General features: G+C 43.0%; 1 protein-coding gene and 1 pseudogene across 1 annotated transcript in view; one reads left to right on the forward strand and one right to left on the reverse strand.

Annotated features, from left to right (window-relative positions):
- Positions 1-18,966, reverse strand: part of LOC145392634 (uncharacterized) — a 109,886-nt gene extending 90,920 nt beyond the window's left edge. The window contains exon 1 of the mRNA XM_080266959.1: positions 18,876-18,966. Coding sequence (XP_080123085.1) covers positions 18,876-18,966 — 91 coding nt within the window. The remainder of the gene's footprint in view (positions 1-18,875) is intronic.
- LOC145393151 (5S ribosomal RNA) lies at positions 9,865-9,985 on the forward strand (annotated as a pseudogene).
- Positions 18,967-20,468: the final 1,502 nt, after the last annotated feature.

Here is a 20,468-nt window from a genome sequence, read left to right on the forward strand (position 1 = left end):
TGGTGGTGGTGGTAGCAGTGTACTGGTGGTGGTGGTAGTAGTGTACTGGTGGTGGTGGTGGTAGGAAGGGTAGCAGTGTACTGGTGGTGGTGGTGGTGGTGGTGGTAGCAGTGTACTGGTGGTGGTGGTAGTAGTGTACTGGTGGTGGTGGTGGTAGGAAGGGTAGCAGTGTACTGGTGGTGGTGGTGGTGGTAGAAAGGGTAGCAGTGTACTGGTGGTGGTGGTGGTGGAGGTAGCAGTGTACTGGTGGTGGAGGTAGCAGTGTACTGGTGGTGGTGGTGGTGGTGGTGGTAGTGTACTGGTGGTGGTGGTGGTAGGAAGGGTAGCAGTGTACTGGTGGGGGTGGTGGTGGTGGAGGTAGCAGTGTACTGGTGGTGGTGGTGGTGGTGGTGGTAGTGTACTGGTGGTGGTGGTGGTGGTAGTGTACTGGTGGTGGTGGTGGTAGTGTACTGGTGGTGGTGGTAGTGTACTGGTGGTGGTGGTGGTGGTACCAGTGTACTGGTGGTGATGGTGGTGGTGGTAGCAGTGTACTTGTGGTGGTGGTGGTGGTAACAGTGTACTGGTGGTGGTGGTGGTAGGAAGGGTAGCAGTGTACTGGTGGTTGTGGTAGCAGTGTACTAGTGGTGGTGGTAGCAGTGTACTGGTGGTGGTGGTGGTAGGAAGGGTAGCAGTGTACTGGTGGTGGTGGTGGTAGGAATGGTAGCAGTGTACTGGTGGTGGTGGTGGTGGTGGTAGGAATGGTAGCAGTGTACTGGTGGTGGTGGTTGTCGGAATGGTAGCAGTGTACTGGTGGTGCTGGTGGTAGCAGTGTACTAGTGGTGGTGGTAGCAGTGTACTAGTGGTGGTGGTAGCAGTGTACTGGTGGTGGTGGTGGTGGTAGGAATGGTAGCAGTGTACTGGTGGTGATGGTGGTGGTGGTGGTAGCAGTGTACTGGTGGTAGTGGTGGTAGCAGTGTACTGGTGGTGGTGGTGGTAGCAGTGTACTGGTGGTGGTGGTGGTAGCAGTGTACTGGTGGTGGTGGTGGTAGCAGTGTACTGGTGGTGGTGGTGGTGGTAGCAGTGTACTGGTGGTGGTGGTGGTAGCAGTGTACTGGTGGTGGTGGTGGTAGCAGTGTACTGGTGGTGGTGGTGGTAGCAGTGTACTGGTGGTGGTGGTGGTAGCAGTGTACTGGTGGTGGTGGTGGTAGCAGTGTACTGGTGGTGGTGGTGGTAGCAGTGTACTGGTGGTGGTGGTGGTGGTGGTAGTAGTGTACTGGTGGTGGTGGTGGTGGTGGTAGTAGTGTACTGGTGGTGGTGGTGGTGGTAGTATTGTACTGGTGGTGGTGGTAGTAGTGTACTGGTGGTGGTGGTGGTAGTAGTGTACTGGTGGTGGTGGTGGTGGTAGTAGTGTACTGGTGGTGGTGGTGGTAGTAGTAGTGTACTGGTGGTGGTGGTGGTAGTAGTGTACTGGTGGTGGTGGTGGTAGTAGTGTACTGGTGGTGGTGGTGGTAGTAGTGTACTGGTGGTGGTGGTGGTAGTAGTGTACTGGTGGTGGTGGTGGTGGTAGCAGTGTACTGGTGGTGGTGGTAGGAATGGTAGTAATGTACTGGTGGTGGTGGTGGTGGTGGTGGTAGTAGTGTACTGGTGGTGGTGGTAGTAGTGTACTGGTGGTGGTAGTAGTGTACTGGTGGTGGTAGTAGTGTACTGGTGGTGGTAGTAGTGTACTGGTGGTGGTAGTAGTGTACTGGTGGTGGTGGTAGGAATGGTAGTAGTGTACTGGTGGTTGTGGTGGTGGTAGGGAGGGTAGCAGTGTACTGGTGGTGGTTGTGGTGGTGGTGGTAGTAGTCTACTGGTGGTGGTGGTAGTTGTGTACTGGTGGTGGTGGTGGTGGTAGTAGTGTACTGGTGGTGGTGGTAGTGGTAGGGAGGGTAGCAGTGTACTGGTGGTGGTGGTGGTGGTAGGGAGGGTAGCAGTGTACTGGTGGTGGTGGTGGTGGTAGTGGTAGGGAGGGTAGCAGTGTACTGGTGGTGGTGGTGGTGGTAGTGGTAGGGAGGGTAGCAGTGTACTGGTGGTGGTGGTGGTGGTGGTAGTGGTAGGGAGGGTAGCAGTGTACTGGTGGTGGTGGTGGTGGTGGTAGTGGTAGGGAGGGTAGCAGTGTACTGGTGGTGGTGGTGGTAGCAGTGTACTGGTGGTGGTGGTAGCAGTGTACTGGTGGTGGTGGTAGCAGTGTACTAGTGGTGGTGGTAGCAGTGTACTGGTGGTGGTGGTAGCAGTGTACTAGTGGTGGTGGTAGCAGTGTACTGGTGGTGGTGGTAGCAGTGTACTAGTGGTGGTGGTAGCAGTGTACTGGTGGTGGTGGTAGCAGTGTACTGGTGGTGGTGGTGGTAGCAGTGTACTGGTGGTGGTGGTGGTGGTAGCAGTGTACTGGTGGTGGTGGTGGTAGCAGTGTACTGGTGGTGGTGGTGGTAGCAGTGTACTGGTGGTGGTGGTGGTAGCAGTGTACTGGTGGTGGTGGTGGTAGCAGTGTACTGGTGGTGGTGGTAGCAGTGTACTAGTGGTGGTGGTAGCAGTGTACTGGTGGTGGTGGTGGTAGGAAGGGTAGCAGTGTACTGGTGGTGGTGGTGGTAGGAAGAGTAGCAGTGTACTGGTGGTGGTGGTGGTAGCAGTGTACTGGTGGTGGTGGTGGTAGCAGTGTACTGATGGTGGTGGTGGTGGTAGGGAGGGTAGCAGTGTACTGGTGGTGGTGGTGGTGGTAGGGAGGGTAGCAGTGTACTGGTGGTGGTGGTAGGAAGGGTAGCAGTGTACTGGTGGTGGTGGTGGTAGCAGTGTACTGGTGGTGGTGGTGGTAGCAGTGTACTGGTGGTGGTGGTGGTAGCAGTGTACTGGTGGTGGTGGTAGGGAGGGTAGCAGTGTACTGGTGGTGGTGGTGGTGGTGGTAGCAGTGTACTGGTGGTGGTGGTAGGAAGGGTAGTAGTGTACTGGTGGTGGTGGTGGTGGTGGTAGCAGTGTACTGGTGGTGGTGGTGGTGGTGGTAGCAGTGTACTGGTGGTGGTGGTGGTGGTGGTAGCAGTGTACTGGTGGTGGTGGTAGCAGTGTACTGGTGGTGGTGGTAGCAGTGTACTGGTGGTGGTGGTGGTGGTGGTAGCAGTGTACTGGTGGTGGTGGTGGTGGTGGTAAGGAGGGTAGCAGTGTACTGGTGGTGGTGGTGGTAAGGAGGGTAGCAGTGTACTGGTGGTGGTGGTGGTGGTGGTGGTAGGGAGGGTAGCAGTGAACTGGTGGTGGTGGTGGTAGGAATGGTAGCAGTGTACTGGTGGTGGTGGTGGTAGGAATGGTAGCAGTGTACTGGTGGTGGTAGGGAGGGTAGCAGTGTACTGGTGGTGGTGGTGGTGGTGGTAGGAATGGTAGCAGTGTACTGGTGGTGGTGGTGGTGGTAGGAATGGTAGCAGTGTACTGGTGGTGGTGGTGGTAGGGAGGGTAGCAGTGTACTGGTGGTGGTGGTGGTGGTAGGAATGGTAGCAGTGTACTGGTGGTGGTGGTGGTGGTAGGAATGGTAGCAGTGTACTGGTGGTGGTGGTGGTGGTAGGAATGGTAGCAGTGTACTGGTGGTGGTGGTGGTGGTAGGAATGGTAGCAGTGTACTGGTGGTGGTGGTGGTGGTAGGAATGGTAGCAGTGTACTGGTGGTGGTGGTGGTGGTAGGAATGGTAGCAGTGTACTGGCAGTGGTGGAAGGATGGGTAGCAATGTACTGCTGGTGGTGATGGTTGTGGAAGGGAGGGTAGCAGTGTACTGGTGGTGGTGGTGGTGGTGGTGGTGGTGATGGTTGTGGTAGGGAGGGTAGCAGTGTACTGGTGGTGGTGGTGGTGGTGGTCGGGGGAGTAGCAGGGTTTCTGTTGTCATGGTGGTATCGTATAAAGGTGGGAAAAGGAAAGAGGGAAAAGAGGAGAGGGAGGAGTGACGGCAAGAGAGAAGGGAGAAGAAGAAAGGAAAGAACACAAGCAAGCCTACTACAATACATAACTATACATGATATCATATATAAAATCACATCAAAAATGGATGTAATTCTGAAGACAAATACAGTAATCCCTAATTATATCTCATGACTCATCCAAAGCCCTCCTCTACAGGAGGCATAACCCCTATAAAAACCTTATATTGCGCTGTGTAATTATTTGTATATAAAAAAACACCCCCAAGTACTTTTCTTGATAAACAGTACAGGATTTTACAGTAAAATACACAGTTACTGTATACTGACCTCACCATACTGTAGTACTGTAAAAGATTTACTTGATTATTCCCATGTGCTTAGTGACATGCAGTTTATTAATGCCACAAAAAAGTGGACACTGCTTTGATTCAGCCAGATTATTGCTTGTCCGATAATGACATTTGTCAGTTAATCCGCACTGGATAATTGGAGAATTACTGTACTACAATTCAACAGGAATATAAATGGGAATTTTTTTTTATACCATTACAGGTCAACAGGTAAAGTCCTTTCACCGCAAGAAGTCCGTTCAGGGTGGGGCCCACCTGGTGAATCACCTCTAGCGATGCTGCCAAATCAACCGTAGTACATGCCTCTCTCTCTCTTATTTCCCATCTATGTGCTATTTGAAATTGTTTTTTATATTCTGTATATAGTAAAGGAAGCTATATAGTACACTGAGTATCACTTTTTAGACCTAAAACAACGATTTGAATTAATTCTATGACACGTGGCAGCGCTTTTTTCCCATGTTGCCACACTGACGTTGGCGAGGGAACCAGGGTCACTCCCTGTCTAGCCACCACCCAGGATAGTAATGGCTGACCGAATATATTTATAGTAATGGCTGACCGAATACACTGATTGATATGTAAAAATGAAATGAGGGGTCGACGTGGAGCTGTTAGTTTGCGCTCTCCCATTGGCCGCCTGTCAGCCAATCACGGGATATAAACAATGGACAGCAGCCAATGGGAAGCCTCCACATTTCGTAGAGTCATTCGTCGTCAATATAACAGAAAGTTCTGACGAGGAAGAAGATTATAATTAAAGATCAGAGAGAGGATTAGCCCTACAGGGGAAATCTCTTAAAAATAAAATGCACCTAGACTTTTACCTCATAGGTGGTGTGGAAAAAAAGTTGAAAATAAATAATAAATAGAGAGAGAGAGGGACAGAGAAACAGGTGGGATGGGGGTAGGTAGGGAGACTGAGTGATAATCCGATAATTGGTGGTCAAATTGGCAACGTCGCACTCGGGGAAATTCCAACTTCTGCCACACCCTGAACGGACTTCTTGCTGCGAAAGGAGTATAATAAAAACATAAAGACACACATAACTATAGTCAGTCTGTTTTCAGCTGACAGAGCCAGGTAACTTTAGCTTCAATACTACTTCAAGGGTGCCTAAACCTCTGTGATGAGTAGGACTGAGCTTCTGTGGTTACGAGCCAAATTTACTCTCCAATCTGACTGCATCTAGCCATCAACCAAGCTAAAAGAAGGTATAGATCTCTGTCTGGTAAAAAAAATAAATAAAAAAAATAAAAAATGCATAAAAACCTATCCATTTCACTACACAAATAAATGTACAGTTGGCCACAGGAAAAAAAAAAAAAACATAAACCATATTAATGACATGTTTTTATAAATGAAGGGGAGCAACTGGGGATGTACATTAATCTTTGACATAATTAATGGGAGGCAACTCAAGATGCTCGTTAATCTCTGACATCAATGAAGGGAGACAACTCACAATGTTATTTATTATTCTTTCTCATAAATGAAGGGATGGAATTAAATGCTCGTAAATCTTTGATATAAATGAAGGAAAACAAACTCAAAATGCTCAATAATTTAAGATACACGGATATTAATGAAGAATGCTCCATACCGCATTCTTTCATTTCTTGGTGCTATTCAGGGCAGTATTTTCTTTTCCTTGAATGTAAAGAAGGAACCAAATGCTTGAAGACTGCAATGTTGCTCCTTCCAAGAAACAGAAATAAACAAGTGCCAAAATCAAGATCTATAAATAGTGAGATCCTTGCACACACAGCATTTAAAAGACTGGAGGTCACAGACAAAGGGAAATGCAGTAGAAATTGAGGAAGACCATTCCAGAATTGACATGCTGCATATTAAAATCTTCCACAAGGACTACAAATGTATACTGTACTTTTTCCTGCAGCAGACTGTGTAGTACATCACAATGACATGGCAATATTAAGTATGCACAAGTAACATCATTACCAAAGAACCAGAATACAAATGTAACTAAACAAATACTGCACAAATATTTCAGGTAGGATTAATTAAGCAAAACACCAATATTTATTGTCTGTAAGAAAAAATAAATAAATAAAAAAAGGCACTATGGCTTTTTATGAATGTCCTTTTATATGACACCTATATTTATGAGCTTATGGGTTGCTATGTCTTTACTTTTACTAATACCTGTTGTTACTGTGGTCCCAGCCTCATCTTAACTATTCCTAAGAACCACAGTAAATGGTACAGTATTATACACCAGTAAGGTAATAAGAAGTGCTTGAAATGAATGACCTGGGCAACCACAAGCAATAAAATGTTTTGTGTCCATTGTACAACTGTTTAATAATAATACAGTAATAATAATAATAATAATAATAATAATAATAATAACGTGTCTTCTTTGTGGCATAGGAGGTTTGCTAAGAAATGATGTTAGGTAATCACCACAGCCACAAAGACAAGCCACTTTCACTGTACTAACACCAGACATTCTTCAACTGAAAGCAATACAGGAAAAAAAAAAAAAAAAGGGGGGGGGGGGAACCTTCCTATCTCACAATTCTAAACCTTTCTGTCCATCTCAAAAATTCTAGCAACATATCTACCAACCATTTATCTAGCAATGTATCTATGTGTATCTATGTAATAAGTTTATCTATCTATGTGTGCCTATCTATCTACCTATCTACCAACTTCAAATAATACTGAGTTGTTCCAATATTTTACCAAGTAGACTGATGCTTGTCACAGAGTGCAATGGAAAGGCTGCCAGACTTTACTACAGGTATATATATATCCGGGGAATCTGCTTACTATGCTCCTGTTACTTTAGCCTAGCCTAGAATTACCATCTCGGTAAGAGTTAGGCAAACAGAATAATGCTGGTCATGAAGCAGTGCAATGGAATGATGTAGATCTGGAGTACTGCCATTTTATCTTTGAGCAACAGCACATGAAAATAGCTGGCAAATGGACAAACATGGGGACCATGTTAAGATGAAAGAACTATGACAACTGAGCAAAGATTTAAGTATGTAAGTTAAAAATAAAGATCATTACTATCCTTAGACCCCCCAAGCATCACTCTCAGCTGAATAAAACCAACTGGTGTTTGATGGAATACAGACACTTGCTCTCCCACTTAAGAACATTTAAGAACTTACCAGCTACAGATTTCTATTAGGCCTTAAGGTTTGTGTTGCTGCTAAGAAACTACCAGCCTGATTGTGCCAGGAACTGAGTTCTGGCACTGCATCATCATCACGGTGGTCTTTGTCATTGATTAGCATGTAAAATGAGTGCCTAGGTGAGGTATGTGGCCTTGTATATCATAGTGGCTGAATAATTTGCCATATAGTCAATGGCCTAAGTTATGGAGCTGATTATCACAAACATCATCATCATCATTATCCATCATCAACATCTACTGTCATCATCACCCCAACCACCTTTTCCCACCCAAGGATGGGATGAGGAATTCTCAATAAAAATTTCCTAAATAGGGGAGCAACTGTTAACTGTCCAAATCAACTTGGCTTAATAGAGATATGGAAATGATGCAGAACAATAGTATTGTTATCACTGTCTCCTGCAACCGGGCTATGGGGATGAGGCTGCCAAAGGACAAAAATCACCGCCAAGTCAAGGTGGTCAAACCAAAAAATGTGCAACTCACGTATGTCAGCTGGGTGGCAGAAGCAGTAGGAGTAGAGGCAGTAGCTGTAGTTGTGGATGCAGGGACATGGCTATGACTTGAAGACTGGAGTGGCCAAGACAGTTATGGGGTTACCCAGTGGCCCAGGCCAATCTTTTCAGGGTGGGCAGAAGGTATTCCAGGAGATTGGGGTAGCCAGTGCCATCCTGAGGCAACCCCACTTTGTACAAGGAGCAGCCTACTGGTCGAATACATTAAACCAGCATCATTAGCAGCAAAAAAATAAATAAATAAATAAAAAAAAGCATCACAGCATCACCAACACCAGCCGTGGCAGCAGCTACAAAACACGTACTGCATCATCAGCAGCCACACAAGCATCATCATCAACCACAGCAGCAACAGCAGCAGCAATAAAACACTATTAGCATCGGCAACACCAGCATCAACAAAACACCAACAGCAATAAAACACCATCAGCCATAAAACACTAGCAGCAGCAGGAGTTCTATATAACCCTTAACCAACTTAATACTGATGGTGGAGAGGGACACCTTATAGTGGTGACATTGGTAGGACCGATTCTGTCACTGCCTCCCCAGATATACTGTATAATAATTAATAATAATAATAATAATAATAATAATGATAATGTGAGGGCACTCACCATCCACTCACACAATGTAGTGCTGCTCTCGGATGCCTGCCCTTTCCTCTCTTCCTTCCTTTTATCCTTCCTTCCTCTTGTCTTTCTTTCCTTCAATCTTTCCTCTTCCTTTTGTCTATGGGTGACTCTACACTGAGTGACAAACCAAATGATTTCCTGTACACCAGGAAACCATTTCCCATGCTAGGTGGTAACCATATAACCAAATTTTGGCACCTGGTGGTTTAGTGCGTAAATATGGCACTCCAATTGGATTGAGCCAGCGCAGGTTCATATCCAAGGGGTGGTTGGGGTTTATTACTCATATAATGCCACTCAGGGATGAGTGAGGCTGGTCACTCTCACTTTAAATGTCATGACAAACTTGACTAGCCTAGGGCTCTCATGCTCCTCATGGGGCAACACAGGATTAAATGATGAATGAATGAATGAATAATAGTGGTAATGCCAGGTAGTTGTACTGTAGTAGTAGAAGTAGTAGTAGTAGTAACAGTAGTAGTAATAATAATAATAATAATAATAATAAATAATTAAACACATAATAATGACTTTTCTACCTACCGTATAGCCACACTATCTTAATCCTTACCAAACTACAGACCTCATGAGACACAATGAAGGTCTGCACAGGCCAAGCTGCAAGCCACTTATGAGGCACAATTTACACTGGTTATATATAACAGTGACTCAGGGGAAGCATACTACCTTACAAAGAATCAGTCCAGCAAAGTGTAAATACATACAAACAGCCTTTATGTCACTCTGCCCACCGCCATGAGGCTGCACTTTCTTCGACTCACATCACCTGAAAAAAAGATTACAATTAGTACAGTAACAAAAAAAAATTAGATCATACTCCTCTGACCATAGGTGACATTCCAGCACATCTTTCTTTATCAACTTATAACACCTTACTGTTCTCATATACAGGTGTTATTTTAAACATCTTTTTAAAGGTCCTTTCCAGTCTAATCCTCTCAATCCTTGGCTGTACTTAAATTTGTCCTGTGTTTGTATACATACCAAGTACTGTATCACTCCTTAATCCATTCATCAATCATCTAATCCTCCTTTGCCTCATCAGGGGCACAGAAGCCTAGGGGTAATTAAAAGCTACCCAGACATGGCATTTAAAGTAAGGGTGACCAACCTCACTCACACGAGATGCATTATAACTAGCTATGAGCAATAACCTCCAACCATCCCTCTGATATAAACCTTTACAGGCTCAATGTGGCTGCAGCACCTCAATCCACCACACCACTTGGAACTATCTGTTTACAAGGTTACCATTTAACAACAAATGATTTCATACCACGTTGAGTACACCGCTTCCCGTCCGATCAGCGAAGTTAAGCAACGTTGGGTCTGGTTAGTACTTGGATGGGTGACTGCTTGGGAACACCAGATGCTGTTGGCATAATGTTCTCCCTACGTGTCAAGTGGGGTTGGTGGAGGATTAGTGCCCCTCCCTTTAAAACAATTAACTCTAAGCCTTGGCCACCCCGTTTGGGATACATGGCATCTGGCAATGAATGAATGATGAATGAATGATTTCCAGGTTTACACAGAATCATCTGGCTTGCCACTCAGTGCAGAGTCACCCAAAGGTAGCACAACACTGAGTAACCCTTTGACACCTACATTAATCCTGTCATGCAGGCCTATGTACTTTTCAATACACCCTGATATGACAGTTTTTCCCCTTTTCAATTTATCATGTTCTTCTTAGTACAGTACTATGTCCAGCCAGCAATTATTTAGCCACTTGTGTTCTGCCTGTTCACCTACCAATGCCTTGGAGTCCTTTTTTACTGTGAACCATTTCATCCTTTTCACAGCCTCTTGTCACTTCTGTTCTGGCACTGATAAGAAGCCTTTATGTGGTGGCATTGTGCATTCTGGGTGGAGCAGCTGCAGTATCCACCCATGAGCCAAAACTTTTCATATTTCCCTACACCTCACTGTGGGAAGGACCTGATCCAACCCTGGTGTGGCACTGTCTACCACCAAGATGGCATGGGATCCTTACATGGTGTATGTATTGTACTATACCTTGAGGACAACCCCACTGAAGCAACTGCTTAACAGAGATCAACGGGTCTGCTTGTCCAAACAGACAAGGGTTAACAGCCGTTTCTATAGCCATTCCCAATGCCATCCTCAGCAAACTACACAGCTCAGAACAAATTTTCCTTTTACAGCCACCCCCAGCCAACCTTCAGAAACCTCCATTCGGGACCACATTCAAGCTGTTCCCAAGTAATACTGGAACGTTCCTGAGAAGCACGGTGGCTCCCCAACAGACGGAACTGAGAGAAATAATATAAGTCCCTGTCTAATGCATATTTTTATTAACGTTTTGAAATCAGATATCCGATGTAATACTGTTGAAACAATTATACTCCCCTTAAAGAAAATACCTCACATTACAAACTTTTAAGAAACTACAATTTACCTAAATACAAGTCAACTTATCACTGTTTACTTTGGAGCCTGTTGGGGGCTCCACAACAGACAGACCCGAAAGAAGTAAAAGAATTGCTGTCTAATGCATATTTCATGAAAAAAAATATATATCAGATGACGGATGTAAGATGACTGATATACAATAGTCATGCCTTGCTATACGATGGGGATAACGTCAAGTGAAAATCCACTGCATAGTGATTTATCGTTTACTGTGGTCGATATAACGGGTTCAATGGAGATAGTGAGGCAGGCCTATGACCACAAAGCCTAAAGCCCCCCTCCCCCCCACACACACAAAAAAACTGGCTGCTAAGTGTAGGGCTAGAGAGGAGGTATACAGGGCAAAATCTGAGTCTCAGAAACTTTTACTGGATAACCTATTTGTGCTGAAAGAAGAAATGATATTTAAAGTGGCAAATTAGATGAAGAGGGAAAACATGGATATCATAGGCGAGCAGTGTGTGAAGAATGATGAAGAAAAGGTAGCGGTGAAAGTGAGGATATTAAAGATGCCTGAAGTGCACATTATTACCGGCTGCTGAATGAGGAGTTTGACTGGAATGCAGAAGATTTGAGTCAGTAGATCCAGTGTTTGGTCTTTGGCCTTTGATTGATGCTGCTACTGTGCACAGGGCGACAGACAGAATGCAGTTGGGGAAGGTGGCAGTTATGTCTGGGATGACTGATGAAATGCTGAAGGCCTCAATAGTGGTAAATATAATTATAAATGAATGTGTTGTCCCAGATGGCTGGCTGAGGAGTGTGATTGTAAATGTGTACAAAGGGAAGGGTGATGCCCTGGAAAGAGGAAAATATAAAGGCATAAAACTTTTGGACCAAATATTGAAGGTAATGGAGTCCTAAAAGGTATGATTAGCGAAAGAACGATTATTGATGATATGCAGTTTGGGTTTATGCCAAGCAGAAGGACCACTGGTGTCATATTCATTGTTCTACAGCTTCAAGAAAAATTTATAGGAAAGAAAAGGGATCTGTACTGTACTTTGTTTTTGTTGATTTGGAGAAGACCTTTGACAGAGTTCCTAGGGAGGTGGCGATGTGGGCAATGAGAAAGCCTGGGATCAATAAGTGGCTGGTTAGGGTGGTTATGGATATGTATGTGGGTACTTGCACCCAGGTAAAAGTGAATGGAAATTTGAGTGACGAGTTTTCTGTGAATGCTGGTGTGCATCAGGGATCAGTCCTGCGCCCATGATAGTTTATCATGGAGCTTGAAACCCTCTCGCATGACTTCAGAAATGGACTTCCATGGGAGATGTTGTATGCCAATGATTTGGTGTTGATTGCAGAGAAAGAAAGGGAGATGGAGGAAAGATTTAGGAAATGGGGAGATGGAATGGGACACAGGCTTGAGAGAAAATGCAGAAAAAACAAAGGTAGTGGTAGCTAGGGTTGGAGACAGTAGTCAAAGAAGAGGGAGAGTGACCATGTGCGGGTTGCCACAAGGGCATGGGAAGTAATTCCATCTTGTGCTGTGTTTGTGATAAGCGGGTGCATAAGAGACCTTGTGATATAAGAGGTAGACTGCAAGATAATGCTGATTTCACATGCATAGTGTGTCAGGGAGAGCATGTGGAGATTGTCAGGCATGATAGGACTGATCTTGCTGATGAGTCTCTTGAGTGTGTCGAAGAGTTTTGTTACTTGGGAGACATGTTATGTGCTGGAGATGGGGTTGGCTGTGGCCAGAGTGAGAAGTGGTTGGAAGAAGTTCAGGGAGCTGTTGCCTCTCCTGACAATGAGAGGGCTCTCCATCCATGCTAAGGGGGATCTTTGTATGCTGCATGTGTTAGGAGTGTAATTCTGTATGGCAGTGAGACCAAGGCAGTAAAATAAGAAGATATTCGCAGGCAAATGTGCAGAAATGGCAATGATTATACGGATTTGCAGTGCAACTTGAATGCAAGGCCTCGGGAGGGGGGGGCTAGGCCTGAAATGGAAGAGTTGGGAGGAAGGATGGGACTGGAGAGTATTGGTGTTGTGATGAGGTGGGGTAGACTGAGATGATCTGGGCATGTGGAGAGGATGGGGGATGACAATTGGGTGCAGAAAGCAGGGTTGGCATGATTTAAATCAAGTGATTTAAAAGTGATTTAAATCAGCAATTTTTGATAATTTTCATGTCATAAATATATACAAAAATATTATGTGCATACTTTCACATACCGTAGTTTTATTTACTTATTTTTCCCAAAATAAATGCATTGTTACGTAAATGTAGCAAACCAGTTACAGTTGATCATTGTAGTTATTAGAAGGAAAAATGTACTTTAGTAAAAATTAAGAAATATATTACAGTACAGTACCCTAAATCTAAACGTTTATTCTTTTTATTTAAAATCTTCAGGAGTAATACAATTTTAGTTTCAAAAAGAACAGAGAATTATAAAATTTATAATCTATTAAGACAGTACAAAAATATATAATTTTTTATCACTGTTCCATCAAATCAGAAATATTATTTAATTTATCTTTTAACCCCTTAACCGCGGGGCGTCACTTTCATGACGCTTGGGAGCAAGGGATCATACCACAGGGCGTCACTTTTGTGAGTCTGTGTTATTTTGAATTCACCCGGGCTTTCAAGTGGTGGCTTGTATCATCTATCAGTACTGCCAATGTCTAACACTAGTCAGCACTCCTAATCTCATCTGTACTCCCATCCATTGTCGACAATTTAGTCATTTCTCCCCGTTCTTGACTCCCCTCCCTACCTCCCCTCCATTACCCTATCCTCTCGCCTGCCCGGCTGTGCTACACTAAGTAAATCTTCCCTGGAATTTTTCACTGATTTCATCCATTGAAATACGCCCTATGCGCTATTCTTATACCAAATAATATATACAAGAAAGAAATAAGTTAAGTGAGAGTGCCATACACCTAGAATTGGATAATTATCACCTGACAACACCTCACATGCACTCGTTCGCTAATTTTCGCTGTTTATTTCCCCTTGAAATATGCCGTATAATCTGTTTTCTTAATAAAAATATATACAAGAAAGGAAGGGAGAAGCCTAAGTGATATTTACATTCACCTGGAACTACCTAATTTATTATGTATTGTCTTGGTTTCCTGCCAATCATTTCATTGCTATATGTTACCAGGTCTCACAGGGTTGAAGTTGGCAGTATTGCACTCACCCTAGCCAGGCGGCAGGAGGCCACAACTATCAGTTCACTGTCGTCATTCAAGGTGAAAGTATGTCGGATTCGCTCCTGCTAACTTCTGCCGCTTTTTAGCCCCATGCAAAGGGCCCTGTGACCTTTACCCCTTACTAAACCTCATGTGGAAAGAGGTAAAGGCCTGACAATTGAAAGAGAGTGACTACGATCTTTCTGTTGAGTAAAACAGTGCAAGTGGAATTGTAAATAATGTGTAAACAGCAAGTGAAAGCAATGAATGTAAATATAAGTGAACAGTGGAAAATAGTTTTATAAGTTACTTCAAGTGACAGTGCATAACACAGTGTAAATAAAATAGAAATGTAAAGGTAATCACTCCAATATCCGACGTAATAGAGCCATAGGCAGGTCCGGATAGTGGTCCTGTCCGGATAATGGGCCCCAGCTTATGGACTTGTACTTATGGACCCTAACTCAGAGAAACACCTATACAACTCCCTCTGGACATGCATAGCACCTATTTAAGACCCAAATCACATCAATATGGCACATAAATGACTGAAATAAATGCAAAAGAAACATAAAATGAGGGTTTAGAAGTAGGTTCATACAATAATAAACATTCTGGTGACTGGCTCCTGGACTGGTACTTATGGACCCTAACCTAGCCTAACTCAGAAAAACACCTTCCTACTGCACATGCATAGCTCCTAACACCCTATTCACACCAATAAAGGACATTAAAGAGTGAAATGAGGTAAGTATAGTATGGAAAAAAGTACAGTATGAAACATTCTGCCTACTTACAGCAAGTCCATGGCCACCTCGATGAATAAATGCCTCCTCTCGGACTCTGACAGTAAGAAGGATTTCCTGAAGCACTTGCAGTACACTGTTCCTGAAGTCTTGCACTGAACTTAGTCAATCGCACACAGAAGTCCGTTCTCTTCACAGTGCGCACTCTTGTCTAACTAATGCTCCGTTGTAACTTACTAAGTGTTGCACTTTAACTTTTCCCATTCTTCTAATAATTTCCAAAGCCAAAACAAACAAGTCTATTTACGTTAAATTTTGCTTCAATTGAGTCTTTTCTCTCACAACTGTAAATCCTTAACACAACACACTGTTTTTTTCACTGCACAACACTCTAAATTCCTATGTGGTCTAGTGGAGGAGTTCTTGCTGTTTATTCACTGTCAGAGTCCAAGAGTATCAGTGGCAGGTGACCTAGGGGTGCATTGCTGGGTCGTGGTGATGGCGTACCCACTGCAGACGACTCTGAAGACAGCCGCAAACTCACGTTGAGCGGTGACTCCACCGTGGCTGATGTGCTGGGCTGTGGCTTGGAGCATGAGGGCCTGTCTTGGGGAGGCAACGGAGTGGAGCCAGGGCTGGGCACAGCGGGGGTCACGGGCCTGAAAAAACTGTCAATGGTTGATTGACGCAATGACCGACGATTCTGACGACTGATGATGCGCTGCCTGAAAGCACGCACTTCCTCCACGAGTCCCAAGGGCTCCATCTTCCTGTCACAGTCCAGGTGTTCCAGGTAGTCTAGGACGAACTCTAGATGTTCCCGGAGTGCGCTCAGCTTGGGGATGGCTGGAGTAGTGTCCTGCTGAGAGGAGTCCACATCATTGTCGCCTTCCTTGTCGGAATCTTGCCGTGCGCGGCAAGTTCAAATTACGGGCGGAAAAATGGGGTTTTTTTGGGGGGGCGGGGGGGTTCGGACCATTTTGGGAATATTGGATCCCGGGACGATTATGTCCGGTTAGTGGGGATGTTTGGATATTGGGCGTCCGGATATTAGAGTGATTACTGTAAATAAAATAGAGAATGTAAATAGAAATGTAAATGAGTAGTATTATAAGAATATGAGTATATATACTAGGCATAATGAAAGTGAAAGTTTCACTCTAGCATGTATGAATAGTATGAGTTATGGGAGTGAAGGTGAAAGTGACATTCACTCTCAATGCTAGTATACAGGACGAGAAAATGAATGCTACGTATTTTACTGAAAGAAATTGAATCCCTACAGTGACAATAAACTACTATTACTGAAGGAAACTTATGGATAAAGACTGTAGATATATATAAGTGTTATATAGTAATAGAAATATAAACTGTGAGTGTTTTTATGAATAATAAATGACACCACCAGCGGCAAACGATCGGAAGTGGGATGGTCATACGCCATCGTAGTTTTCATTGCTTTCACATTTTTTTTTTTTTTTTTTTGAGTATGGATTCCAAACTATTTGAGAATCACAGAATAGTGTTTCTAGTGATAATATCTGGCTGTGGTAATCATATTACGAGTTGTCGTGAAGTGTAAAGTGGAGACTTCGTTACCCAACTTCAGAGGTCTCCACAAGTCCTACGGTACTCGACAAAGGCTCAACAAACACCCCAGGAGAAAGCTGAAGGTATGTGCCATAAGCATATGTGTTTTTAATATTCTAGGACTAATAACTGATTTTTGGCAAATATTTTTAGAGAGTCTATCGGAGTGCAAATATGCCCGCGGGAGCCGCAAGTCAAAGCAAAACAAGCCCGCCGTTTAAGGGTTAAGGAGCAGCCATTATAACTTATGCATGTATGATTGTATGGTTTTGTTTCATTTATGTCTGTCAGAGTGTACTGAATTCTTGGCCAAGTAAAAGCAAACTAAAATACTTGACATGTTACTTTATTTGTCCTTATCTGACATTTTGAATGTAGCTATGGCATTGTGGGACTGCATGAAATACAGCTTTATATACTGGTATATTTTCATAGCTTTTCAAATGTACACAATTTGATACATATTTTTGGAAATTTGGGATGTTATATATTTATGACATTTATGACATTTACGACTGATTTAAATCACTGTCTTGTCATAAATCATTTATGACAAGCTTTTTTCCAACCCTGGCAGAAAGTGAGAAATGTAAATACAGTACTGGGGGGTAGGGTTGCAAGAGGCAGACCAAAAAAGACCTGGGACAAGGTCATAGAGTGTGACCTCAGGGATAAGGGACTGAATCACTGAGCTCTATCATATGGAGAGGGTTTCTCATGCGTAGCGCAGCGCAGTTTGTGCGCCAGCCACCAGGGGCCCAGGGTGGTGCTGATGATGTTTATGCACCACACCTGATGCCCACACCTATTGAAATCAGCCAATGAATCCAGAAAATATAGTGCCATGATCCATTGCACAGCTAATAATGCCATGGCCCACTGCACAGCTTACGGAAGCAACAGCAAAACAGTGACAGCAGGCTAAGAACAGTGTTCCAATTGCATTACCGTACCATGGTGGAGGCAACGAGTGCAGTGTTTCACTATGGCGGCCAAAGTCACACGCTCGCTGTGGAGATAACCCCTTCATATTAAAGAGCTCAGTGGACTAAATAGGGAGGCTGCCAGAGATCAAGCAGCATGGAGAGCTGCCATTAGATGATCAAGGCCGACGCATGCAGGCATGCTGGCGCCTTTACAAATGAAATGAAATGATTCTGTGGAAATATCATTTACATTACTAAAGATTGTATAATTCATTCATGACACAAATTCTGCAAAAATAAAATGTTACTCAAGAGCACAAAATTGGGTTTATTGATGTCAGTGGTGGTGTCCTTGTTCCCAAATCATTCTGGTTTGTCAGGCTGGGTTAAAATACGTAAGGTTACGTCAAATTTGGCAGGTCTGGTTAGGACATAGCTATTAGGTTAGGTTAGCAGGGATGAACAATTTGCAACAGACTGAAGAACCAAATCAACCTAAAAGTCCAACATGGCAGGTGGCCACTTGCTACAGTTTGCATGTACAAGTGGTAAGGTTGTATGGTTGGTAACTTCAAAATTACACATTTCAGCAACATTAAAAAACTATCATAATGATAATTACAGATTTAAATTTCTTTTGTTGCACCCACATCCACCATTAATCTCAGTTTGCTGTACGACACTATACTGTATCCCCAAATTACAGGGTGGTCTTTCCTCTAGCATTTCTGTCGCAAATGCATCATTTGGGAGGTTTCATTATACTGTAGTCCCATAATACTTTCTCCAATCATGATACGCGACCTCCACCTCCACTAGCTCCCATTCCCAGCAGTGCCAAGGCACCCAATAAGGCCTGAACTACACCTTCTCCCTAAGGTAAGCTGCTTTTCAAGGTCTGAGTGGCTTTCAGGGTTAGGTTAAGTTCAGGTTGGTTAATGACACTGGCACGGTCTAGGGGGACCAAACTCCCCCCAGTCAGAACAAGGTTAGGTTTACTGTAATTTAGCTTTGACTGGTTAGCTGGGGCAGGGTAGATTCAATAAAGGTAGGTTTTTCACACATTTCAATCAATTTGGATTTTATTCCATATCTGATTTCGGGAAATGTTTTTTTTTGCAATCCGATGTTAATTTTATTATGTATCTGACATAACACCCTCTTGGGCTTGGAGTCATTTGTGGCAATACACTCTCAAAAATCGATCAAAATGTTTAAAATAATTCATTAAAAAAAAAAAAAAATGGGTACAACAAAGGTAAGAAATTCTGGTAATTCTTTACCAAACGGGCACAACGATTCCACCGATAACAAACTCACAATCTCAAGATAAGTAGTTTTGATACATATGCAACACAGATAGTTAACTGTTGAACTGTGACTGTCAAGAAGTGATTGAAAACGACACAGTAGGCTATACCTGTTTCGGGGAAGTTTAGGGCAGCAGCCATGTCACCCGCAGCAATGTTTACCAATGCTTTCTCCAACTGGCTGCAGTGTTTACCAACCATCGCTCCGACTAGACGCGTCGGTATTATTTTACAAGTGGACAATATGCAGTTTTGGAATTTTAGCACCATTATCGTATAGTATAGTCCCTAAGGATCACAAATAACCCCCATTACCCCATTCGGAAATTGATTATTACTCCCCTAAGATAGGTTAGGTATGTTGGGTTTGGTTTGGTTAGTTTTATTGAGTTCGGTGAGGGGCATTTCCGACAAAAATGAAGGTCAGAAACATTCGAATCGCATCAAAAACTGCCAGAAAAATATATTGCACTACCTGGGGGGTGTATTGTCCACTTGTAAAAATTTACCGAAGCGTCAGACGGTCGATGTATCCCATGTCAAAACAAATGACTTAACAAAAGGATATGAGGAATACACAGAATGCTTAAAGAGTATGATCAGAGAATGTTGGATGTATGAAAACAAGGAAGAGGAAAAATTAAGTGAGGAAGAGGTGAAAATGGTAATAACAAAGTTAAAGACTGGTAAAGCAACTGGCCCAGATAAAATTAGCAATGAAATGATTAAAAGATGTGGAAAAAGTATGAAGGATTCAATAATAAGAATGAATAAGAATGATGATGAAAATATATGATAGAGAAATAATACCAAATGAATGGCACAAGGCATACATAAAAAATATATATAAGGGAAAAGGTAACAAGAAAGATTTAAACAATTATAGAGGGCTGATACTGAACTCACACCTGATGAAAATGATGGAGAAAATAATAGAAATGAAGGAGACAGAAAAGCTGGAGAATATGAGTGATTACCAGTGCGGGGCAAGGAAAGGAAAATCAGTGAGGGAACATCATTTTTTTATAAGAAATATTATTGAAGAAGCACAACAGAAAAAGAAAGAAATAACAGCAGCATATTTTGATGTATCAAAGTGCTTTGACAAAATGGTATTAAAGGAAGTAATGAAGGAGTTATGGCTAAAGGGAATAAAGGGTAAAAACTGGAGAATGATATATGAAATTAATATGAAAAATGAATTGATACCTATGACAGAAATTGGGGAATGTAAAGGAGTGTATGTACAGGAGATGGTAAGACAGGGATCAGTGCTAGGGGCCTAAATAAGTTCAATAACTATGGATTCACTAAGCAGAATGATGAGGGAAAAAGAAAGTAATTGGAAAATAGGAAATGTATGGATAAGCCCATTAATAGTTCAAGATGATATCATGGCAACAGAGGAAAATTACAAAATACAGGATACAATAAACACAATTGAAGTATTTCTAAAATTAAAAAGACTAGAAATTAAAGAACATAAAACAAAGCAATCAGCATTAGTAGGCAAGGGAAAAACAGTAAAAATAAATGGTAAAGAAATTGTAAGAACACAAAGTCATAAGTACCTGGGAATAATTATACAAGAAAAAGGGAAACAGAATATTAAAGTGGAAAATATGATAAATAAAGCAAGGGTAGCAGCAAATGAATGTATTAACATCATAAATAGAAAAGAACTGAAAAAAAGTAGAATTAAA

Source organism: Coenobita brevimanus, chromosome 23 (assembly GCF_032717465.1).
Source record: "Coenobita brevimanus isolate Jiangsu-jjx chromosome 23, ASM3271746v2, whole genome shotgun sequence".
NCBI lineage: Eukaryota > Metazoa > Arthropoda > Malacostraca > Decapoda > Coenobitidae > Coenobita > Coenobita brevimanus.